At 43.2% G+C, this 27199-nt stretch overlaps 2 protein-coding genes across 2 annotated transcripts; both read right to left on the bottom strand.

Annotated features, from left to right (window-relative positions):
- Positions 1–1182: 1182 nt before the first annotated feature.
- LOC142198671 (olfactory receptor 5A2-like) lies at positions 1183–2148 on the bottom strand. Its single transcript, XM_075269700.1, has one exon. The coding sequence runs from the start codon at positions 2146–2148 to the stop codon at positions 1183–1185; it is 966 nt and encodes a 321-aa protein (XP_075125801.1).
- A 12423-nt stretch (positions 2149–14571) lies between these two features.
- LOC142198670 (olfactory receptor 10A3-like) lies at positions 14572–15510 on the bottom strand. Its single transcript, XM_075269699.1, has one exon. The coding sequence runs from the start codon at positions 15508–15510 to the stop codon at positions 14572–14574; it is 939 nt and encodes a 312-aa protein (XP_075125800.1).
- Positions 15511–27199: the final 11689 nt, after the last annotated feature.

The following is a 27199-nucleotide window of genomic DNA, read 5'->3' as shown; positions in this document are numbered from 1 at the left end:
TCGCCTCTTCCATACGACACCAGAACCCAGTTTCTATGTTTATAGGGCCTGAGATATACCCGGCCACAATTTCCCCCCGATATCACACACAAGTCCGTAAGAGTAAAGACATTTCACAGAAAGGAGACAAATTGTGTTAATAAAGTTTTTTTTATAAAATGTATTAATGACACAAATCCTGCAAGAAAATCAAAAATTGCTCAAATGTTCACATTTTAATAAACTCACGGGATAGAATTTTACAAGATTTTAAAAAAATACATGGTAACAACCCTTTATAGGTCGAAAAATCCTCAAAAATATCAGCTCAAACGATAATCCCCACCTAGGACCGTCAAGGATCAGCAGCAACCTATGGAGTAATCTGGCAGTAAGTGTTCATTTTGCCTGCAGCACCACCACAGGTGAGATGTAGTATGACACAGCTCTCCAGGTAATGTATTAAGGGCCCAGGTCCTCCAGTGAGACGCGTTATGTAATGGACCTCTCTTCTAGTGATCTGTCTCAGAGGAACCCATGAGGCTGTTCATCCTGAGCTCCCTGACTCATAAATGGCTGGAATAAAGTGATGACTGACACATATGTAGCGTACGGGATAATTGTTTTGATAAGGTATTGTAGTCTTTATTGCACGTTTCCAGCTTTGAGCTTGACCTCTCCTAAGGTGGTGGAATCCTCCGTCTTCTACAAGATGATGTTAGGTGGGTCCTCACCCATTGTGTGATATGTTTTGCTGTACATTTGAGACGCTTTACTGCATAGGTGTATACTTAGTGGTGACTCTTTGATGCCCCGCTTAGTCATCGTGTCTTCTTCGAGCGGTGCAAGGTTTCTCCAAACAGTTGGAACACGATTGCGCCCATTGGCTTGAGCAGCAGACATTGTTGTTTTGGTGGTGAGGTATGATGTCTACTGCTACAGAGACCACTCTGATACCTCCAGACCCCCCTGTTTGTTTTGTTTCGAGCATGTCCAGTTCGGGTCCCTGATTCATTTCAGGTCGAACAAGTTTGGGTCAAGTTCGGTTCGTCCAGCTCTACCAGACACCTTGTAACCAACCTTCCATCTTCCAACCTTCCAACCTTCCATCACTCTTGGGTTGGAGCCCAAACTTTATTGGAAAGCTAGCACTGCAACCCTTACCGTGCAGCAAGGACTCGGAGGGAACTAGGGAAAAGTTCTTTAACGAATTTTTCCTGACCAGTGACATATAAAGTGAGGCTTGGACGTGACCACAGATCTCCGTAAATTTACAATGGCCCCTTGAACATCTTTATTTCTGAAGCTATAAATGATGGGGTTCAACATCGGGGTGACAGTCGTATAAAACACAGCGATCAGTTTATCCGACAAGTACCCTGAGTTTTCCGGCTTCATATACATGATGATGGCCGTGCCGTAGAAGAGAATGACTATGATGAGGTGGGAGATGCACGTGGAGAAAGCCTTGTATCTCCTAGTCCGGATCTTCAGGATTGCCAGGATGATGTGACTGTAGGAGTAAAGAATACACAAGAGAGGAACAAGGAGTAATATGGCGCTCCCGACTAGCTTGACCACATTAATAACTGAGAGGTCATTGCAGGACAGCTTCATCAATGATGGAGCTTCACAGAAGAAGTGTTCAATCACAATGTCTCCGCAATATCTTAACTGATACACAAAGTATATGTCCACCGATGACACGAGGCCTCCGGTCAACCATGAAGCTCCTATCATTCTCACACAAGCTGTGGTCTTCATAATCACATTGTAACGTAAGGGATTACTGATGGCAACGTATCGATCATAAGCCATGAAGGCCAAAAGAACACACTCTGTCTCACCAAGGACTAGGAAGCCATAGACCTGAATCAAGCAACCCCCATAAGAAATGGTCTTCTTCTCCCTGAAGAAATTGCTGAGCATCTTGGGAATGGTAAAGGAGATGAAGCAGATGTCCAGGAAGGAGAGATTAGCCAGAAAGATATACATAGGATTGTGTAGAAGATGGTTAGATCTTACAGCCACGATGAGCAGAAGGTTCCCGGCCACCGTGCCAATATACAGGATCAAGAAGATCTGGAAGAGAAAGACTTGTACCGAGGGGATTGTGGAAAACCCGAGAAGAATGAATTCAGTTACTTGGCTGTAATTTCTTCTTTCCATGATGAGAGAAGACTTATGGTCTGAAATGATGTCCATCATAGACCAACTATGAACAAGAAGTCATCCACAAACCAGATGTCTGTAATCACAAATGGTGGGGAAGCAACTAAGGAGTCTTCTGCTGCTCCATGCATGGCCTTCAAAAGCTTCAGATCTGGAGCACTATCAAGGTATTATCATGATATAAGAAGAAGGTAAGTTGTAAGTGATGGTTGTCCTCCTAGTGCACCGCTTCACCTCACAACATGGACAAGGAGATACAGGAACTTATACAGTCCTATGAAAAAGTTTGGGCACCCCTATTAATCTTAATCATTTTTAGTTCTAAATATTTTGGTATTTGCAGCAGCCATTTCAGTTTGATATATCTAATAACTGATGGACACAGTAATATTTCAGGATTGAAATGAGGTTTATTGTACTAACAGAAAATGTGCAATATGCATTAAACCAAAATTTGACCGGTGCAAAAGTATGGGCACCTCAACAGAAAAGTGACATTAATATTTAGTAGATCCTCCTTTTGCAAAGATAACAGCCTCTAGTCACTTCCTGTAGCTTTTAATCAGTTCCTGGATCCTGGATAAAGGTATTTTGGACAAACAATTCAAGTTCAGTTAAGTTAGATGGTCGCCGAGCATGGACAGCCCGCTTCAAATCATCCCACAGATGTTCAATGATATTCAGGTCTGGGGACTGGGATGGCCATTCCAGAACATTGTAATTGTTCCTCTGCATGAATGCCTGAGGATTTGGAGCGGTGTTTTGGATCATTGTCTTGCTGAAATATCCATCCCCGGCGTAACTTCAACTTCGTCACTGATTCTTGAACATTATTCTCAAGAATCTGCTGATACTGAGTGGAATCCATGCGACTCTCAACTTTAACAAGATTCCCGATGCCGGCATTGGCCACACAGCCCCAAAGCATGATGGAACCTCCACCAAATTGTACAGTGGGTAGCAAGTGTTTTTCTTGGAATGCTGTTTCTTTTTGGACGCCATGCATAACGCCTTTTTTTATAACCAAACAACTCAATTTTTGTTTCCAAAATTAAGCTGCCTTGTCCAAATGTGCTTTTTCATACCTCAGGCAACTCTATTTGTGGCGTACGTGCAGAAACGGCTTCTTTCTCATCACTCTCCCATACAGCTTCTATTTGTGCAAAGTGCGCTGTATAGTTGACCGATGCACAGTGACACCATCTGCAGCAAGATGATGCTGCAGCTCTTTGGAGGTGATCTGTGGATTGTCCTTGACTGTTCTCACCATTCTTCTTCTCTGCCTTTCTGATATTTTTCTTGGCCTGCCACTTCTGGGCTTAACAAGAACTGTCCCTGTGGTCTTCCATTTCCTTACTATGTTCCTCACAGTGGAAACTGACAGGTTAAATCTCTGAGACAACTTTTTGTATCCTTCCCCTGAACAACTATGTTGAACAATCTTTGTTTTCAGATCATTTGAGAGTTGTTTTGAGTAGCCCATGATGCCACTCTTCAGAGGAGATTCAAATAGGAGATCAACTTGCAATTGGCCACCATAAATACCTTTTCTTATGATTGGATACACCTGGCTATGAAGTTCAAAGCTCACTGAGGTTACAAAACCAATTTTGTGCTTCAGTAAGTCAGTAAAAAGTAGTTAGGGGAATTCAAATCAATAAAATGATAAGGGTGCCCATACTTTTGCACCGGTCAAATTTTGGTTTAATGCATATTGCACATTTTCTGTTAGTACAATAAACCTCATTTCAATCCTGAAATATTACTGTGTCCATCAGTTATTAGATATATCAAACTGAAATGGCTGCTGCAAACACCAAAATATTTAGAACAAAAAATGATTAAGATTAATAGGGGTGCCCAAACTTTTTCATAGGACTGTAGCACTTCACAATTTTGTCATGTTTTTTGCCATGGATTCTGGTAAAAAACAGAAGGTGTCCCCAAGGGCTCCGTCCTAGGACCCCTCCTGTTCTCCATCTACACCCTTGGCCTGGGCCAACTCATAGAATCTCATGGCTTTCAGTACCACTGCTATGCCAATGACACCCAAATCTACATCTCTGGACCAGACATTACCTCCCTGCTGGCCAGAATTCCAGATTGTTTAGCAGCCGTAGCCTCCTTCCTCTCCTCCCGCTTTCTCAAACTCAACATGGAGAAAACAGAGTTTATCATCTTCAGCCCATCCTGTATAGCCCCTCCACCTGACCCATCTATCACAGTTAATGGAACCACAATTATCCCTGTCCCACAGGCCCGATGCCTTGGGGTAACCCTGGACTCTGACCTATCCTTCAAGCCACATATTCAAGCCCTCAACACCTCCTGCCGCCTCCAGCTCAAGAACATCCACCGAATTCGCCCCTTCCTCACCCAGGAAACAACCAAGATGCTTGTCCAGGCCCTCATAATCTCCCGCCTAGACTACTGCAACACCCTTCTCCATGGACTCTCGGCAAACACCTTCGCCCCCCTCCAGTCCACCTTAGACTGCGCTGCTCGCTTAATACACCTCACCCCCCGATCTTCATCGGCTGCTCCCCTCTGCCAGTCCCTCCACTGGTTACCCATAGCCCAGCGAATTGAGTTCAAGCTACTAACGCTAACATACAAAGCCATCCACACCCTGCCCCCTCCATATATCTCTGACCTCATCCACACCTTGTCCCCTCCATATATCTCTGACCTCATCTCCCGCTACCTGCCCACACGTAACCTCAGATCCTCCAATGACCTCCTACTCCGCTCTGCTCTCATCCGCTCCTCACACAACCGCCTACAAGACTTCTCCCGTGCATCCCCCATACTCTGGAACTCCTTACCACGACACATAAGACTGACCCCCACAATCACAGGCTTCAAGAAGGCCCTGAAGACTTCCCTATTCAGGAAGGCCTACAACCTCCAATAACACTATCACCGCACCACCATCTGTACAGTCTCCCCCTCTCCTCCTGTCTCTACCCCCTTCCCTCATAGACTGTAAGCCCTCGCGGGCAGGGCCCTCTACCCCACTGTGCCAGTCGGTCACTGTTAGTATTATATCTACCTGTATATTCTGCGTATTGTATGTAACCCCCAAATGTAAAGCACCATAGAATTAATGGTGCTATAGAAATAAATAAATAAATAAATAATAATAATAATAATAATAATAATAATAAAAAACACAATGAAACTGAAATGTCCAATGGTCCCAGTTGTGTGCAGGACCTATAATAAGGTCACGGTCACATGACTCTATGTGTGCAGGACCCTTAGAGAGGTCACATGACTATATCTGTGCAGGTCCTCACGTCACATGTGATATACAATTTACCATTACAGTTTCTATGGCCTGTGTTTGGTTAGGGGGTCTGGACTGGGGTCTGTGTTTAGGGGTCTGTACTTGCTTTAGGGGTGCATTTATTTTGGGGTTATAGTTTGGGCTGTTTGTAGGTATTCATTCAGAGGTCTTTATTCTGGGGTTTGGTCTGAGGCATGTATTTATTCAGGGGGTTTGTTTTTGTTGTCAGGTCCTTAGTTATTCAGGGGTCTGTATTGTAGGGTCTGGTCTGAGACTTGAATTTATTTTAGGGTCTGGTATGGGCACTTATTTTGGGTGCATTCCAGATTATTCTTAAATCTTCTTTTTTTATTTTGGGGACTGTTTATGAGATTTTTTTATTCATTTTGTGGTGAAGGACAGTAATGTATGTTAGCAATGCAACAGGCCACGGATTATGCAAACGTCCGCATATATTCTAATGATTTCGGGTATTGCCTGTGACACCTCTTAGAATCTCAGAACCCCCCGGCACTTGCCCGCCCAGGCACTTGCCTGTCCCGATTTCAGCTAATCGGCGTCTGACGGATGCCGATGAGCTGAATACATAGGCGATTAAAAGCAGGAGCAGTGAGCTCAGCTCCTGCTTTAACGCTGCAGGCCGGCTTCGGCGTGTGTAGGCAAGATGTGATGACGTCACATCACGCCTACAACTATGTGAATGGAGTGAGAGAGCGGAGAGAGGAGTGGCGGGGGAGCGATGGAAGGTGAGTGTGTTTGTTTTGAAGGGGGCTCATGAAACTGGGGGGCAAATGAAGGGGGGGGGGGCGGCATGACACTGGGCCAGAGACAGGGGGGCATGAAATTGTGGGCAGATAAAGGGGGGGGGGAGAACGGCATGAAACTGGGGACAGAGATGGAGGGGGCCCAATGAAACTGGGGGACAAATGAAGGGGAGGGGGGGAACGGCATGACACTGGGGCAGATGAAGGGGGGGAGAAAGCATGATACTGGGGAAGATGAAGGGGGAGAACGGCATGATACTGGGGCAGATGGGGGGGTGGAACAGCATGACACTGGGGCAGAGACGGGGGACATGAAACTGGGCAGATGAAGGGGGAGAATGGCATGACACTGGGGACAGAGATGGAGGGGGGACATGAAACTGGGGGCAGATGAAGGGTGTATATGAAACTGGGGGAGAGATGGAGGGGGGGGCATATAATTTACGAGTGACTGTAGGAGGATTATACTGGTTGGGGGCACATGAAAACTGAATGAGAATGGGCGGAGTCAACATAAAAGTGGGTGGGGCTAAATTTGCCATGCCGCACAGATTTTGCCCCTCTTTCTACTCTTCAGAAGTTGGGAGGTATGGCATTGGTGACGCCACACTTCTGAGTGACATCACTCGCTTCATCTGTGACGTGCAGTGTCTCGACTCCCCCACCTCCTTTACAAGGGCGCCCACTGAGGCTCTGTCGCCCAAGAGCCCATAAAAACCTGGAGCCGGCCCTGTCTCTATTGACCCCTTCTCTATCATTTTGATCTGACTTCATGATTTGGAAGGAGAGGGAACATGGCTCTACTTCTAACGGGGTGTAACAGAAGTCATGAAGATCTGCTGAGAGTTGTAATTTTGCTACAACTGGACAGGTAAAAAAAATTCTAGACCAACTTACTATACAGTATACTTACGTCAAATCCAGGTTGGTCAAGACACTTGATAGGAACCTGCAGACCTACTCATTGAATCTAAACAAGAAACTGATGAGCTTTGTTCTTACCGTTGGGTATCAGCACATCTGGATTTCTTGGATCCTGGTGAGTAGGAGACTTTTTCTTCTCCTCCAGGTATGTGTGTCCGCGCCTCCTCCTCTGGGGTGTGATATAATCCAGAAATACCACAATGATACTACTAATAAGTCAGTTATATAGTGAAGAGACATCACTTCGTATAGTATCGAGGAGAACAAGTAGAAGGATCTAGGACCAGATCAGAATGAACCTTCTACTCGATGACCCAATGAGGAGAACAAAACTTTTTCTTACAGAATTTTGGTCATTTTGGTGAAGATATCTCCGTGTACATTCAACATACACATACATAAAACTATACGGTAACAGTCTGACACAGAATATGAAGGCGGACACCAGAGAGTAAAGGCTGACCCCAGGCCTGATGCCCGATCCTGGCGGCTCCCAGTAATCATCCGTATTAGATTTCCTCCTCTTTAGTCTGAAGAAAAGCTCCAGAGATCTTGGAATCCTCCCCTCTATATATAGGCAGTCTGGTGTCACATTATCCCTTACTCCTCCTCCCCTGCCCAGAAAATGAAATCACAACAATTCATAGAAAAAAAATGACATGACAATAATTAATCTCCGGGGGAGTTGGCGCTCGCCGCAGCGGGATTTACTGTAATATCGTATGTTAACTCTTTGTGTACTCAATACCCTCCTAATATAAGATAATCCTTTAATAGTCCCACCGTAGGGATACTCAGTGTGTTACAGCAGCCTGGATAATACAGTGATATATTACAGGAGAGAACACAGACAAGGTCATAGCAGATAGAGAAGATACTAGGAGTCAGAGCAACTACAAAGAAAACAAAGACTCAGGATCATTTAGTTCTCCGTGCGGAGTGTCTTCGCTTGGTCTGATGTAGATTTTACAGCCTGGTTGCGGATGGGAGGAAGGACCTGCGATAGCTCCTTCTCACACTTGGGGTGAAGCAGACGGTCACTGACAGGACTGCCCAGTGCTATCATGGTTTCCTACATCGGGTGGGATTTGTTCTCCCGCATGGAGGTCACCACAGACAGTATCCTTCTGTCACCCACCACCTGTACTGGGTCCAAGGGGCTCCCCAGGACAGAGCTGGCCCTCCTGATCAGCCTGTCAAGTCTATTCCTGTCCCTGGTTGATATACTGCTCCCCCAGCAGGCTACACCGAAAAAGATGGCTGATGCCACCACAGAGTTGAAGAAGGCCCTAAGAAGTGTCCCCTGGACTCTGAAGGCCCTCAGCCTCCTGAGCAGGTAGAGTCTGCTGTGGCCCTTTCTGTGCAGCGCCTCCAGGTGATCGGTCCGGTGCAGCTTATTATTGAGTAAATTTCACGATCACGATTGGAATTGCAATCCCGATCTTTTATCGGCGGGATAGAGATCGGAGGTTTACTCAAGATTGGCTCAACCCTATTCATGTATATACAGTATCATGAATAGGATTGAGTCATCGGGATTGGGAGAGATCAGATCCCAATCAGCGATCGAGCAAATTTCACGATTGGTATTGGGATATGCTGGAAAATCGGATTTTAAAATTGATCCTGAAATCTCAAGAACAGCTCCACCCTAGTCATCAAGTTGTATACTTTTTTTAATGTATTAGTGATGCGATTACCTCTTAAAAAACAACACGTGACTGCTCTGTCACAGCTGTCTATAGGCACATCTGGCAGATCAGCCCCTGTCCCCGGGCACTTCTAGGCTAATTTGCATATTGATAGGAATATAATTATCTCTGCATTGCTTCATCAGTTTGAGGCCATGATGGTTTGTTAACTACTATGTTACTACTACTATAAACACTGTAATTGAGAGGCATTCTGGCAGACAGAGTCACTGTAATGACTACTGCAGTCTCAGGATTATTCATCCCCTGAGGTAGAATCTCCCACGAGAGCAGATATTTGTTATCCGGCGTTCTCTCTCACACACCTGGTGCATCTAAACAAGGGCTTCAGTAGTAGCATCAGGTGCAGAGGAGGTAAAACACATCGAATACCTGGACTGGCAGGGGCAGATTGGGAACTGGAAAAAAACTTTTAAAGTGTAAAAGTTGTGGGTGGGTCCAAACTGGCAGAAGGCGGGGTCAGCACACATAGCCAAATTGGTGGTAGATCTAATTCTGCATAATAAAAATAATAATAATAATAATAATAATAATTAGAGATGAGCGAGTAGGTATTCGATCGAACACTATGGTATTCGAAATACTCGTACTCGATCGAGTACCACTCGCTGTTCGAATGTAAAAGTTCGATGCAGAACCAGCATTGATTGGCCGAATACTATACAGTCGGCCAATCAGCGCTGGTTCTTCTCCTACCTTTAGAAGTCTTCTCCGTGCAGCTTCCCCGCAGCGTCTTCCGGCTCTGAATTCATTCTGCCAGGCATGCGCAGTCGGCTCTGCCCAGGCCCGATGCCTGGCAGAGTGAAAGAAGAGCCGGAAGACGCTGCGGGGACGCTGCAAGGAGAAGACTGCACAGAGGATCCAGCCCGACCCTCACTCGTGGACTTGGTAAGTTCAATTTGATCGAACGTTGCCTACCCCTGAAACGAGCATTTCCCCCCCATAGACTATAATAGGGTTCGATATTCGATTCGAGTAGTCGAATATTGAGGAGCTACTCAAAAAGAATATTGAACCTCGAACATTTTACTGTTCGCTCATCTCTAATAATAATAATAATTATTATTATTATTATTATTACCACTGTTATTATTATTATTATAAGAATTAGTGTTCATGGCCTAATTGAAAAAAAAAAAATGACATGGGCCCCCCTCCATTGTTTCATAATCAGCTAGATCCATTAAAGCAGCAGGAGCCTAGCATTACCAGAGTCGAAAAACCTAGTGTTTTGGGATTTTACCTAGATGGTTGAATACAGGACCATACCCGACTCTTCCCGGTACCCCAGATGTCTGTGAGTGTCTGGGTAATAATTAGGGTAAGAATTAGCCTATTTAGCATCTAACACTAAGCCCCACCTTGATAATACACACATCTGTACAGGAAATCAGCCCCCTAATCAGGAAATAGGGTGGCCTACAGAAAAAAATTCCAGCCAACTATATTGTGTGTTGTCCCTGTGGACTGGCGAGGGGTTCGTTGTTTGTTGAAGAGTAGAGATCATTGCCTTAAAAAAGTATACACACAGATAATAAACCTTTTACTTAAAGTAACACTGGCTACAAGATGTGGGGCAGTAAGAGGACGCCATCACTGATGGACACCAGATTCCTGACGAGACAGTTCTTCAAAAACCTTTGACTGCAGAAGACCTACAACATGATTTGGTGGCAGCGGGCACTATAAAATAATACAATAGCAAACAAGGAATTTTCAGGTCTATGGATCATCAGATTTTACCAGGAGTCTCCCACTGTACTAGTACCCACAGCCTATCAATAGTCACTTTCACCCGACATGTAGGATTCCCGACCACCAAGGCGAAGACCAGCTGTCGTGTGTCAGGTCCGGGCCAGGATCTATTTTCAGATGTATTCAGTTTTCATTAGGAGGCAGACACCCCAATGGTTGGGCCATGGACTGGACTGTTCTCAATGGCTAAAATCCTCCATAGTATCTGTCTTTACATTATTCATGTACACACACACACACACATATATATATATATATATATACATATACAGAGATACGGCTTCATATACCACTACTTTATGTAGAAGAATGAAATATCCTATTGAGACTCGGAAAACAGTTCCACCTTTGGAAAGAGATGACAAAAAAAAGCCTCAATTCTGAGGACTGATAATATACGGGGGCTGAATATGTTGAAGGACCAGCCCCTTGACTTTTTCAGCGATTTGCCGATCTCACAATTTCATGATTGCCCTGTACAGGACTCTTTCAGGTTACGACGATACATTGGCAAAAAGACAATATCTCAACTTTTTCAGTTTCTTTTGTTGTCTTCTTATATTGCTGGTGGTCTTCGCGAGCCAGTATACTACCTTCCCCAGCAGACCTGGCCTCCTGGCTACCTCTATCTCTGCTCCTGGTTCTTCAAGAATTAGTAAACTCATGTGCAAGCTTCCTTCTGCCAGCCACTGACTCTTGCCTCACCTAACCTGGACATTGCTTCTATTTTTGTAACATGACTCGCTGTTTGGAGACATGCTGTCCATCTGTCTGTATGTCCGAGCAATGTTCCAGTCTTTGTCTACAGTCCTATGAAAAAGTTTGGGCACCCCTATTAATCTTAATCATTTTTAGTTCTAAATATTTTGGTATTTGCAGCAGCCATTTCAGTTTGATATATCTAATAACTGATGGACACAGTAATATTTCAGGATTGAAATGAGGTTTATTGTACTAACAGAAAATGTGCAATATGCATTAAACCAAAATTTGACCGGTGCAAAAGTATGGGCACCTCAACAGAAAAGTGACATTAATATTTAGTAGATCCTCCTTTTGCACAGATAACAGCCTCTAGTCGCTTCCTGTAGCTTTTAATCAGTTCCTGGATCCTGGATAAAGGTATTTTGGACAAACAATTCAAGTTCAGTTAAGTTAGATGGTCGCCGAGCATGGACAGCCCGCTTCAAATCATCCCACAGATGTTCAATGATATTCAGGTCTGGAGACTGGGATGGCCATTCCAGAACATTGTAATTGTTCCTCTGCATGAATGCCTGAGGATTTGGAGCGGTGTTTTGGATCATTGTCTTGCTGAAATATCCATCCCCGGCGTAACTTCAACTTCGTCACTGATTCTTGAACATTATTCTCAAGAATCTGCTGATACTGAGTGGAATCCATGCGACTCTCAACTTTAACAAGATTCCGGTGCCGGCATTGGCCACACAGCCCCAAAGCATGATGGAACCTCCACCAAATTTTACAGTGGGTAGCATGTGTTTTTCTTGGAATGCTGTTTCTTTTTGGACGCCATGCAGAACGCCTTTTTTTATAACCAAACAACTCAATTTTTGTTTCCAAAATGAAGCTGCCTTGTCCAAATGTGCTTTTTCATACCTCAGGCGACTCTGTTTGTGGCGTACGTGCAGAAACGGCTTCTTTCTCATCACTCTCCCATACAGCTTCTATTTGTGCAAAGTGTGCTGTATAGTTGACCGATGCACAGTGACACCATCTGCAGCAAGATGATGCTGCAGCTCTTTGGAGGTGGTCTGTGGATTGTCCTTGACTCTTCTCACCATTCTTCTTCTCTGTCTTTCTGATATTTTTCTTGGCCTGCCACTTCTGGGCTTAACAAGAACTGTCCCTGTGGTCTTCCATTTCCTTACTATGTTCCTCACAGTGGAAACTGACAGGTTAAATCTCTGAGACAACTTTTTGTATCCTTCCCCTGAACAACTATGTTGAACAATCTTTGTTTTCAGATCATTTGAGAGTTGTTTTGAGTAGCCCATGATGCCACTCTTCAGAGGAGATTCAAATAGGAGAACAACTTGCAATTGGCCACCTTAAATACCTTTTCTCATGATTGGATACATCTGGCTATGAAGTTCAAAGGTCACTGAGGTTACAAAACCAATTTTGTGCTTCAGTAAGTCAGTAAAAAGTAGTTAGGAGTATTCAAATCAATAAAATGATAAGGGTGCCCATACTTTTGCACCGGTCAAATTTTGGTTTAATGCATATTGCGCATTTTCTGTTAGTACAATAAACCTCATTTCAATCCTGAAATATTACTGTGTCCATCAGTTATTAGATAGATCAGACTGACATGGCTGTTGCAAACACCAAAATATTTAGAACTAAAAATGATTAAGATTAATAGGGGTGCCCAAACTTTTTCATAGGACTGTATATTCTTGTATGTCATAATGTTTGGACAATGTTTTGACCAGTATTAGGTTGCTCCACTGTCCATATGTTTGTGCAGTGTTCTAAGTTTCTGCTGTGTTTGGAGTCCAATGGACACATATGTTCTTCTACTATCTATCATGGAAGCATGTTCTCCTGCTGTATGCTAGGATTAAGGTTGAGCGATCGTGTTCGGAAAAGATCGGATTCCGATCGGCAATCGAGGAAATTTCACGATCACGATCGGAATTCCGAACACAATCTTTTTAGGTGGGATCAAGATCGGTGACTATTTCCCACAATGCTTTGCTTAGCCTTCACACTGAGTATATGCTCCGCTCATTCTGAGTGCTGTGTATACTCAGTGTGAAGGCTCCGCTGCGGTTCCATAGGAACAAAGACATACTGATAGGGAATGTAGATTGTGAGCCCTATATGGGACAGTGACTGACAATATCTGTAAAGTGCTGCAGAATATGATGGCGCTATATAAGTAAGCATAATAAATAAAATAAATAATGAATGGAAGCAGCCGGCACACAGCCTTAACCCCCTGCACACCGGCTGCCTCCATTCATTCTAATGGGAGACTAAACTAACATCTCTAGTAGTTACTTACCTCCAGTGATGGCTGCTCTGGTGCCCGGTGTTCTCCTTCTTCTTCGCCTCGCTGCCGCTCCACGCTGCTCTTCTCGCCTTGAGTGTGGGCGGGTACAGGGCGGGGAGACATGACGTCTCCTCTCCCAGTACCCACCCACACTCTCCTAACCTGCCCACACTCTCCTAATCTGGGAGGCAGGGGGCAGTGAGGTGAGAAGAGCAGCATGGAGCGGCAGCAAGGTGAAGAACACCGGGCACCAGAGCAGCCATCTCTGCAGGTAAGTGGATACCAGGGGGGACTAAGTAGCCAGAGGTTTAAAAAAAATCACTGCACAGTGTGGATTCTAACAATTAAAGCGTTCAATTGTTAGATTCCATGCTGTATAGTGAATAGGTTTGCTTTTAAAATCCGATCTCCGATTAATAAAAAAATCCCACTGACTTGCATTGGGATCGGAATTGGGATCAAGATTGGGTTTGAATGAAAAATGATTGGAAATGGGATTTTAAAATCGATCCTGAAAAGTCAAGATCAGCTCAACCCTAGCTAGGATGCATGCTCTTCTGCACTGAATATTTGGCCCCTGGGTTTCTGTCATGTTTGCATCTCTACTATCTGTCCTGGCCTTGGAGCTTTCTGCCATGTATGAGACTCTTCGGCCTGCCCTGATGTGATGTCTTGGATTCCAGTGTCTGCTTTCTGGATGTTCTTTGTTACCAGTCCTTTACTCTGGATGTATTCTGTCTGGTCTGATTTTAGTATTATTCATCTTGTGCACAGGCCTAATTTTGTGGTGCCAAGTTGAACTTTGCTACACCTGTACGTGTATATATGACGACCAACTGGTCACTCCTTTTGGTTTCCACCCATCACCTCCTACCTAAAAAGGAAATTACAAAAACAAGACTATGACTACATTGTATAATGAAACCCTTGACCCAGAAGGAACTATATGGAGAATTAAAAGTGAGGCTTGCAGATAACCGCAGACCTCCATAAATTTACAATGGCCCCCTGAACATCTTGATTCCTCAAGCTATAAATCATGGGGTTCAACATTGGGGTGACGGTTGTATAAAACACAGCAATATGCTTATCAGATAAGAACCCTGAGTTTTCAGGCTTCATATACATGGTGATGGCCGAGCCATAGAAGAGAATGACTATGACGAGGTGGGAGATGCAGGTGGAGAAACCCTTGAACCTCCTAGTCCGGATCTTCAGGACTGTCATGAAGATGTGAATGTAGGAGAAAAGGATACAAGAGAGAGGAATTGGGAGCACTATGGAGCTCCCGAGAAATTTGACCACATCAAGTACATAATGGTCATTGCAGGCCAGCTTCATAATTGGTGGAGCTTCACAGAAGAAGTGGTCAATGACAATGTCTCCACAATATCTTAGCTGATGCAGATAGTATATGTCCACCGATGATATGATACTGCCGGTCAACCATGAAACACAAATCATTCTAACACAAACTGAGTTCTTCATGATCACATTGTAACGTAAGGGATTACTGATGGCAACGTATCGATCATAAGCCATGAAGGCCAAAAGGACACACTCTGTCTCACCAAGGATAAGGAAGCCATACATCTGAATAAAGCAACCCTCATAAGAAATGGTCTTCTTCTCTTTGAAGAAATTGCTGAGCATCTTGGGAATGGTAATGGTAGCGAAGCCGATGTCCAGGCAGGAGAGATTGGCCAGAAAGATATACATAGAGTTGTGTAGATTATGGTTAGATCTTACAGCCACGATGAGCAGAAGGTTCCCGGCCACTGTGCCAATATACAGGATCAAGAAGATCTGGAAGAGCAAGACTTCTACTGTGGGATCCTTGGAGAATCCAAGGAGAATGAATTCAGTCACTTGGCTGTAATTTCTTCTTTCCATGATGAGAAAAATCAAGTTATCTCAGATATTGGTGTGTTGAAGAGAAATCTGCAAAATCGCAATTCGAGAACAATGTAATAGTCATACTAAGAGGCATGAAACATACAAAACATGCAGAGGGAGTCAAATTGTAGAAGAAGAATATATTGTGTAGGACAGATATCCCATCTGGGTATGATATCTCCACCCAACACGCCATAGTTTGGTTAATGCAGGCCATACAGTAGAGTTTTACAACATTTCCTATCACCTTCTTGCGATGAGAAGAAGACTGACATAGGGCGACCAAGAAGCTTCGGAAGGTTGATCTGTCATCTTGGATTGGTTTGGCCAGTGTCTGGGGAATGGTAAATCCGAATCTCATCAATGGGAGCCCAGACCACAGATCATTCGGTGATCGGAATTCTGATCATCGTAGACTAGCCATGAACAATAAGTCATGAAGAAGTCTTCTCCATGCCTGGCCTACACAGCTGGAGCACTATCAAGGGGTTCTCATAATATAAGACATCATACAATCCATGGGCAATATGTAGATGAGGGTCGGCCTCCTAGTTTACCGCCTCACAAGGAAATTCACGTCACTCCTCTGTAGTTATCTACTCAGACAAGATCCAACAAGATAACGTAAGTTATCTAGATCTGATACACCAAGGTTTCCTTGTGTGACTTTCTTCAGCGAATATCTATAGATGTGTAGAGAAAGCCCGGAGCCTGGTGTGGAGGAAGCAAACGTAGAATGTCAGAATAAAGAAGAATCTGAAGTTTTTCTCATCCTACCCAAGAAGAGATAATAAAATATAATCAATATATTAAAACTAAGCCGATAAAAATTACAACTCAGGGTGCAAAAACCAAGCCCTCATGTAACGACATCAACAAATGGCATAAAATGACTTTTAAGCTCTGAAATTATAATTTTTTTTTTTTTAAAAAAGCCCCATCCTTAAGTAGGCGGCATCCGCTGTCCTTTATAGGGGTTGTCCAGGCAAAAATGGACAATCTTTTTAACTTTAAATTCAACCAGGGACATTGATAAAAAACAAAAAAAAAGCATACTCCCGTGTCCCCGATGCTTCGGTGTCCTCCTGTGCGTCTCTCCCAGGTCTCTTCCAGAGTTCCACTGAAGCCTAATAATGTTGGCCTCAACAATCACAGGACACCCATCGTCGCAGAAGAACCAGGACACGCAGGAGGACACCGGAGCATCGGGGACAGGTGAGTTTGCATTTTTTAATTTTTTTTTCAATATTCCTGACTGATTTAAACATTAAAAGGGTTGTCAATTTTTGCTTGGACAACCCCTTTAAGGCTAAGTTCACACTAGCCCTTGGTCCCTGTTGGGGGGTTTCCGTCCCCCATTCCACTTTTCTCTTTGCATTTTTCGGGCGGAAACTCAGCAGACCCCAGTATTTGAGCAGATTAGGTTTCCTTTCTTTGGACCTGAAGAGCGGAATGTGACCCTACGAATTCAATGTTCTGGAAACAACATGATGCCCCGTGCAAAAACGAAGAATAATAACAATACTTGGACTACAAAGACTACTAATCCTACCACTAATACTTCGCCGACTACTATTAATACTATGACTACTAGAGATGGGCGAGTGCTATTCGAAACAGTCTGCGTGCCGGCTGCGTCCATTCATTCCTATGGGTGTGTGCTATTCGAAACGGGAGTCTCGAATAGTACTTGCTCATCTCTAATGACTGCTACTATTAACACCTTTCCGACGTCCACGGCTGCAATAGCTACCCCGTCTTTTGCCGGCACCATCCAAGGATGGCCATCACCTGAAGGCTCCCAGGACTGTCAGCAATTTGCTACAATTTGCACAGAATTCTACAAACACCGGGCAGTTAACCCCTTCATTGCCAATAATCTAATTTTGTTCATTCTTTCTTGCAGGTTTTTTTTTGTAATCCGGTATCAGATTCATTTGAAACAGTCCAAAGAGTGTCTTGCATCGCTTCTATTGAGAAAGCCAGTCCTGTCGAAAAATATTTTGTTAAAGTTTTTTTTTTACCCGGGGCAGTCAGAAATTTTTTTGTTTTTTGGTATTTTTTTAGTCAACCAGTAGAATACAAACTGCCGTTGTAACAGCAAAAACACTGATGTCGCCTGTGATAGTCAGAAAAATCTCTTTTTGTCAACCAATACACGTACACACTGCCGTTGTAACAGCAAAAACACTGCTATAGCCGCGGGTGTCAGAAAAATTTCCGTTTGTTAAGGGATTTTTTTGTCAACCGATAGAATACAAACTGCTGTTGTAACAGCAAAAACCCTGACAGTCAAAAAAAAAATCTCCGTTTGTCAAGGTTTTTTGTCTTTTTGTTAACCAATAGACATACAAACTGCAAAAAAATAAAAATAAAATAAAAGCGGACGTTCACATTGTGTCTGATATTGCCTTTAGTGCTTTGAAATTTTACGTGAAGTCGCTATTATACGAGCCGAGTGCAGTTTAAATGACTGGAGGACAGGGGGCAGATTCTAAGAAATTTTACAAAATTTTGGATGTTTTTTTTTTTAAAGGGATTTAAACTTTAAAAAATGATATCATTTGGTGTCGCTGTGATCGGACCGACCACAGAATACAGGAAACAGATCAGTATGGCAGCAAATAAAACCCCGAAGAGAGCGTGCAAACACAGGTTTTCCACATTTCCAGTTCATCGTATGGAATAAAAAATGGGACCATTAGGAAGAACAATTTGTCCCGCAAATATTAAGTCCTGAAATGGCTCTGTGAACGGAAAAATAAAAAAGTTATGGGGTTTGGAATGCGAGGAAAGAAAATCTAAAGAGATATAAATTGTAACTGCACAAAACTGTATGAAAACGGTGGCAACGCACAGATATAGAGAATGGCTGACACCAGAGAGAAACAGCGGACAATAGAGAATGGCGGATACCAGAGGGGAACAGCGGACACCAGAGAATGAAGGCCAACAGCATAAGATAACAATACTATCTCCCACTATCTCTGCTGTACCACTATCTCTGCTGACCCCACTATCCTCAATATTTCTTGGATAGATTCCTTAGACATGGTGGTAGCTGTGGTAGCTGGATATAAATTCAGTCTTGTGTCAAAGACGGCCATAATCCCTCCTGTCTTTTAGGGATTTTAACCTTCCTTTTAGCATCACTAGAGATGAGCGAGTACCTTTAGAAGTCTTCTTCCTGCGCAGCGTCCACGCGTCCTCTTCCAGCTCTGAATTCACTCTGCCAGGCATCGGGCCAGGGCAGAGCCGACTGCAGAGCCGACTGCGCATGTCCGCTTGTAGTGCGGGCATGCACAGTCGGTTCTGTCCAGGCCCGATGCCTAGCAGAGTGAATTCAAGGCTGGAAGAGGACGTGGGGACGCTGCAAGGAGAAGACTTCTCGGAGGATCCAGCCTGACCCTCACTCGTGGACTTGGTAAGTAGAATGTTGCGTACCCCTGAAACGAGCATTTCCCCCCATAGGCTATAATGGGGTTCGAAACCCGTTCAAACAGTTGAACAGTGAGCGGCTGTTCGGATCGGATTTCGAACCCCGAACATTTTAGTGTTCGCTCATCTCTAAGCATCACCACCTTCCTCTCTGTGACATTAGTCAGGACGACTGCTTTATTTTTTTAGTATTATGACTGAGCACAATATTCGCAGACCCTCAGAAGAACTATCAGATTCCCGGGACATTCCCACGTCCCATATGGTGCAGTAAATGTCCTACCAGGGTCTTTATGTTGTGGACACAGGTCAATTACTTACGGCAGGGGTAAGGTCTCATCACCAGGCTAGTATAGGAAACGCTGCAACGTCTCCCGTTGTCCTGACCATGACATCACATACATGAAAGTGTTGGAAAGGCTTGGACACTTCACACACGACTGAATTTAGAGTATCTTCCAGACATAGCGGGCTCACCAGGGACATTACTATATACTATATACCTTCTCTGCTATGCGATGTGTATATTTGTCTTTCTCTATATACCTGTTGTACATTGTGCTGATGAAGAGAATGAACTAGTCCGGAATTCTCACCTGGTCTCAGGTATCAAAAGTTCAAGAGGGCTACAATGTTTCTTTTATTGGGATCAATACTAGATTTTCAATGGACTAGCACAGGAACAACGATTTTTCTTTTGGCATAAGATAAAAGCTGGCACCAGAGAATGACGGCTGGCCCCGGCACCCCTTCCCCCAGAGAATGACGGCTGACCCCGGCGCCCCGTTGCTGGAGGTTCCTTGTACTTATCGGTGTTAGATTTCCTCCTCTCTAATCCTTGAGCCTGTAGAGTTGGTGTCGTCTTCCCCTCTCTATACAACGAGACCCGCTTCATAGTCTGTAATATTAACCCTCGATCCTCCCCATATCCTACCAAGAGAATGAAATCCCAGTAATATATAGAGAAAGCTTTATGCAAGAATAAGTCCCCTCCGGGGAGTTGGCGCTCGCTGCACCGGGAGTTACTGTAATACTTGAGAATTAACTCTGTGTCACCAATATGTGGTCACCTTATATGAAGATCGCACTTTATATCATATATGTTGTATATATTTCTGACCTGTTTGTATTACATTGGGTATGTCACAGGTGGGCACATGGGCCTTACAATGCCCCAGTGACTCGGTACCGCACAAGTAGGAACTTGGTACCGCACAAGTACTGCCCCCTCACCGAATAGCAAGTGCTCCCAAACCATTGATGGGTTAAACAATCATATACCCTATTGTACCAGCAGGGTCAAAACCAAGCTGGTTTGGGCTGCAGGTTAAGGTATATGGCGGGCACTAGAACCAGGGGACATAGGACCGGCCACAGATGGAAGGTCAGCCAGAACTCACCTTATGGCACATGAGTAAGAGGCGCCATGCCATCCACAAAGGTACAGTTAGTGAAGATGGGGATGAAGAGCACAGCCAGAGGTGGAACTTGATGCAAATGATGTAGTGAGGCCTCCGCTTACCATGTGCTATCTATTATCCTTGTCTCTCCTTATGATGTAGGAATTCCTTTGGACTTCCCTAAAGGGCAATTGCTACCTTTGCGCTCCTATAGTTACACCTCTAGGCATAGGGCCTCGTCACCCATAGAGAAGGGATGTAAGAGAAGATATAAGGGTGGGATTCCCACCAGTCTGGGAGTCAGGATGGAGTGATCTGGTCCTGGTGTGGAGCGAGATTGCAAGAGATTGGAGGCATTGCAGCTGGTGGACGTGCCAAGAAGTGCCAGATGGTAGGAAGGGTCAATGTAGTACCAGAGTATAGAACAACCAAGGGAAGGCAAGACCATAGACATAGGAGAGCTGTACAGCTTTAGTCTTAAGTATACAGAGTAGAGATGAGTGAGTAGTATTCGATTGAGTAGGTATTCAATCGAATACTACGGTATTCGAAATACTCGTACTCGATCGAGTACCACTCGCTATTCAAATGGAAAAATTTGATGCAGAACCAGCATTGATTGGCCAAATGCTATAGAGTTGGCCAATCAACGCTGGTTCTTCTCCTACCTTTAGAAGTCTTCTCCGTGCAGCGTCCCCGCGGTGTCTTCCGGCTCTGAATTCACTCTGCCAGGCATCGGGCCTTAGCAGAGCCGACTGCGCATGCCCGCACTACAAGAAAATGGCCGCTTTGACTGTAAGTGGCCATTTTCTTGTAGTGTGGGCATGCGTAGTCGGCTCTGCCCAGGCCCGATGCCTGGCAGAGTGAATTCAGAGCAGGAAGACTCCGCGGGGACGCTGCACGGAGAAGACTTCTCGGAGAATCCAGCCCGACCCTCACTCGTGGACTTGGTAAGTTCAATTTGATTGAATATTGCCTACCCCTGAAACGAGCATTACCCCCCCCCCATAGAGTATAATAGGGTTCGATATTCAATTCAAGTAGTCGAATATAGAATATCGAGTATTTAACTACTTGCTCATCTCTAATACAGAGTATACAGCCAGTTACCTTCAGTGTGTGCACTGCACCTATTTCCAGAGCCTGGAGAATACCGCCATGTAGGTCCACAGAAGACGTTCCAGTCTATTGTGACAGGCTTAGTCAAACTACAACTAGAAATAAGAAAATCAATTTTGTGTAAGCTGAATTTGGCCAAAACTTCTCAAATATTTCCAATTACAGTGAATCCAGAACTTTGGCATTAATCTTCCAGTGAAATACTAAAAATGGAGGCCACCACTTTATAGGTCATAAGAGAAGGAGCATGACATGGGTAGTGGGCTGGGATGACTGTAGATGCAAGGCCACAATAAATAGCCACAGTGGCTGATAACTGCGAGTAATAGAGATACAGTCCTATGAAAAAGTTTGGGCACCCCTATTAATCTTAATCATTTTTTGTTCTAAATATTTTGGTGTTTGCAGCAGCCATGTCAGTCTGATATATCTAATAACTGATGGACACAGTAATATTTCAGGATTGAAATGAGGTTTATTGTACTAACAGAAAATGTGCAATATGCATTAAACCAAAATTTGACCGGTGCAAAAGTATGGGCACCCTTATCATTTTATTGATTTGAATTCCCCTAACTACTTTTTACTGACTTACTGAAGCACAAAATTGGTTTTGTAACCTCAGTGAGCTTTGACCTTCATAGCCAGGTGTATCCAATCATAAGAAAAGGTATTTAAGGTGGCCAATTGCAAGTTGATCTCCTATTTGAATCTCCTCTGAAGAGTGGCATCATGGGCTACTCAAAACAACTCTCAAATGATCTGAAAACAAAGATTGTCCAACATAGTTGTTCAGGGGAAGGATACAAAAAGTTGTCTCAGAGATTTAACCTGTCAGTTTCCACTGTGAGGAACATAGTAAGGAAATGGAAGACCACAGGGACAGTTCTTGTTAAGCCCAGAAGTGGCAGGCCAAGAAAAATATCAGAAAGGCAGAGAAGAAGAATGGTGAGAACAGTCAAGGACAACCCACAGACACCTCCAAAGAGCTGCAGCATCATCTTGCTGCAGATGGTGTCACTGTGCATCAGTCAACTATACAGCGCACTTTGCACAAATAGAAGCTGTATGGGAGAGTGATGAGAAAGAAGCCGTTTCTGCACGTACGCCACAAATAGAGTTGCCTGAGGTATGAAAAAGCACATTTGGACAAGGCAGCTTCATTTTGGAAACAAAAATTGAGTTGTTTGGTTATAAAAAAAGGCGTTATGCATGGCGTCCAAAAAGAAACAGCATTCCAAGAAAAACACTTGCTACCCACTGTAAAATTTGGTGGAGGTTCCATCATGCTTTGGGGCTGTGTGGCCAATGCCGGCATCGGGAATCTTGTTAAAGTTGAGGGTCGCATGGATTCCACTCAGTATCAGCAGATTCTTGAGAATAATGTTCAAGAATCAGTGACGAAGTTGAAGTTACGCCGGGGATGGATATTTCAGCAAGACAATGATCCAAAACACCGCTCCAAATCCTCAGGCATTCATGCAGAGGAACAATTACAATGTTCTGGAATGGCCATCCCAGTCCCCAGACCTGAATATCATTGAACATCTGTGGGATGATTTGAAGCGGGCTGTCCATGCTCGGCGACCATCTAACTTAACTGAACTTGAATTGTTTGTCCAAAATACCTTTATCCAGGATCCAGGAACTGATTAAAAGCTACAGGAAGCGACTAGAGGCTGTTATCTTTGCAAAAGGAGGATCTACTAAATATTAATGTCACTTTTCTGTTGAGGTGCCCATATTTTTGCACCGGTCAAATTTTGGTTTAATGCATATTGCACATTTTCTGTTAGTACAATAAACCTCATTTCAATCCTGAAATATTACTGTGTCCATCAGTTATTAGATATATCAAACTGAAATGGCTGCTGCAAATACCAAAATATTTAGAACTAAAAATGATTAAGATTAATAGGGGTGCCCAAACTTTTTCATAGGACTGTATCTATCTAAACTAGCTGCAAACTAGATACACACAGAATATAGAATACAGAATATAGAATATAGGAATAGGATTAGTGTCCATGAGAACGAAAATAAACTACATGTAATTACAAATTATAAATTGATAGGGACAGATAGGAGTCAGTGAGAGAGATGGGAGTCAGCACTAGTGTCAGGCTGCTGTATAACAACCCTTATATCCAGTCTATGGCCAAGGGATGTGACAATTCAGTGATACACGGCAGTTCTCGTTATGTTATATGCATTATATACAGGCCACCTAAAATGGTTGGTATGTTTCTACTTCTGTTACCGGCCATAATATGGCACTAAAAGTGGTTGATGAGATATTCTGGGCCACACAGACTCCCTTGAATGATCACTGCGGCATAACAGAAGGTGAATGTAAATGTTTATTATTTTTGTTTCCCTCCCTCTATTATAATCTGGGATATAAAGAGATCCCACAAAATAATAATATACAGCAATGCGTGTTGCGACGGCCATGTTAGGTAATCTGAGACAAATCCCAAATTGTTCGGTTTCGATAAAAACTGAACAATTCAGAATATTCAGGTCGATTCCAGTTCATTCGCCATTCTGTAGTTAAAACGTATAAAAAGGAGTGTCAGTGAAGTGTATGAATAAACTCGGATCTGTATCCATTGCTTACCACTTCTTTTCCCATAGACATACATGTCACATTCATTTTGACATAACTGTGACTGTATTTGCTTTAGAGACATAGAAATTAGATATTTAGGTTCCTAGGAGTCCTAAGAGTATTCTACACTATGTATTATAGATCGGTTCCTAGGAGTCCTAATAGTGTTCTACACTATGTTTTATAGATAGGTTCCTAGGAGCCCTAAGAGTGTTCTACACTATGTTTTATAGATCGGTTCCTAGGAGTCCTAATAGTGTTCTACACTATGTTTTATAGATAGGTTCCTAGGAGCCCTAAGAGTGTTCTACACTATGTTTTATAGATAGGTTCCTAGGAGTCCTAATAGTGTTCTACACTATGTTTTATAGATAGGTTCCTAGGAGCCCTAAGAGTGTTCTACACTATGTTTTATAGATCGGTTCCTAGGAGTCCTAATAGTGTTCTACACTATGTTTTATAGATAGGTTCCTAGGAGCCCTGACAGTATTCTACACTATGTTTTATAGATAGGTTCCTAGGAGCCCTGACAGTGTTATACACTATGTTTTATAGATAGGTTCCTAGGAGCCCTAAGAGTATTCTACACTATGTATTATAGATAGGTTCCTAGGAGTCCTAAGAGTATTCTACACTATGTTTTATAGATAGGTTCCTAGGAGTCCTAAGAGTATTCTACACTATGTTTTATAGATAGGTTCCTAGGAGCCCTAAGAGTATTCTACACTATGTTTTATAGATCGGTTCCTAGGAGTCCTAATAGTGTTCTACACTATGTTTTATAGATAGGTTCCTAGGAGTCCTGACAGTGTTCTACACTATGTATTATAGATCGGTTCCTAGGAGTCCTTATAGTGTTCTACACTATGTTTTATAGATAGGCTCCTAGGAGTCCTAATAGTGTTCTACACTATGTTTTATAGATAGGTTCCTAGGAGCCCTAAGAGTATTCTACACTATGTTTTATAGATAGGTGCCTAGGAGCCCTAAGAGTATTCTACACTATGTTTTATAGATAGGTTCCTAGGAGCCCTAAGAGTATTCTACACTATGTTTTATAGATAGGTTCCTAGGAGCCCTAAGAGTGTTCTACACTATGTTTTATAGATAGGTTCCTAGGAGCCCTAAGAGTGTTCTACACTATGTTTTATAGATAGGTTCCTAGGAGTCCTAATAGTGCTCTACACTATGTTTTATAGATGGGTTCCTAGGAGCCCTAAGAGTATTCTACACTATGTTTTATAGATAGGTTCCTAGGAGCCCTAAGACTATTCTACACTATGTTTTATAGATAGGCTCCTAGGAGTCCTAAGAGTATTCTACACTATGTTTTATAGATAGGTTCCTAGGAGTCCTAAGAGTATTCTACACTATGTTTTATAGATAGGTTCCTAGGAGTCCTAAGAGTATTCTACACTATGTCTTATAGATAGGTTCCTAGGAGTCCTAATAGTGTTCTACACTATGTTTTATAGATAGGTTCCTAGGAGCCCTAAGAGTATTCTACACTATGTTTTATAGATAGGTTCCTAGGAGCCCTAAGACTATTCTACACTATGTTTTATAGATAGGTTCCTAGGAGTCCTGACAGTATTATACACTATGTTTTATAGATAGGTTCCTAGGAGTCCTGACAGTATTCTACACTATGTTTTATAGATAGGTTCCTAGGAGCCCTAAGAGTATTCTACACTATGTTTTATAGATAGGTTCCTAGGAGCCCTAAGAGTGTTCTACACTATGTTTTATAGATAGGCTCCTAGGAGCCCTGACAATGACAAATACTATGTTTTAAGCCAATTTAACTTTGGCTCGTAACAAACTTATAAAACCCAAAATAAATCTTTGCACAGAACCAGCTACACCGGAAACAAAATGCATTTTTGTGATGTTCACGCATCTCTAGCACTGTGCAGTGTACATATACAGAGAATAAAAGCAGATACTGAGAATTACACCCAGTACACAGGACAAGGGACTGTATAGTGTCCTGTATATGTACTTATGTATATACTGTGTACTGTATATGTACTGTGTATGTACTGTATAGTGCCCATATACTGAATGAGAGCAAATTGAGGAAGTGAGAACAGTAGAGATAGTAGATAGTGACTGCTGTAATAACAATCCTGGATAATACTGGAATTCTACACGTTTCCGTATACAGCCTTTCCTGGCAGACCTTTACGGATCAGTGCGCCATCTGCAATCTTCCTTCTGCCTAGCACCGGCTGTCGGTGTATATGAAGTTCTGCTTCTCTTGCCACCTCTTACCTGGGCAATTCTTCAGTTTCCTGTATCATGTTTTGCTGTTTGGTTGCATGTTGTCCTTCTGTCTGTATGTCTCCAGTTCCTGTATTCTTGTATTTCACATGTTCATGTTTGGACTTATATCCTTCTGTGTCATTGGCTGGGACTTGGTTTCTGTACTTGTGCAGTTCTATAAGTATCAGTGTGTGGATGTATATATCTCCATCTATCATATATTTCTGTAAGGTCATGTATATCCTTCTACCATGTTTCGTGGATACATGTCCTTCTGTGGTGTATTGAGATTCATGCACTTCTGCTTTGAATGTTTGGCCTCTGGGTTTCCACCATACAGCAATGTCTTCTGTCTGTATTGACTTCTGGACCTTCTGCTATATATGTTTGGCCTTCAGGCTTCCTCCATGTTTGCATTTCTGCTACCTATTTTGGCCTCTGTAACTTTTGTTATAAATGCTCACCCCCAGGAAACCACCATGTTTGCATCTTTGTTATCTATCCTGGCCACATGTCCTTCTTTCATGTATGGTAACCTACTACGTTCCCTGATGTTATGTCTTGGATTCCTGTACGAGAACCGAGCACTGCTATCTGTATGTTCTTTGTTACCAGTCCTGTACTTCAGTTTGTCGATGTTCCTAATTCTGTGGTGCACTGGGCCATGGCCTTTGATCTGTCTGGTTAGCTGACAGACCCGGACAGTTTCAAGTCATTGCTACATCTGAACATCTATGTATGGTCACCCAGTGGTGGCCATTTCTGGTGTCCACCCCAAAGTAGGAAAATACGAAAACATGGCTATGACTAGACAAGGCCTTGACTTAGAAAGAATAGGTGAAATGAAGTGACG

Source organism: Leptodactylus fuscus, chromosome 3, assembly GCF_031893055.1.
Source record: "Leptodactylus fuscus isolate aLepFus1 chromosome 3, aLepFus1.hap2, whole genome shotgun sequence".
Classification (NCBI taxonomy): Eukaryota; Metazoa; Chordata; class Amphibia; order Anura; family Leptodactylidae; genus Leptodactylus; species Leptodactylus fuscus.
Note: the sequence above shows the minus strand (reverse complement) of the source record. Positions and strands in the feature narration are given on the sequence as shown.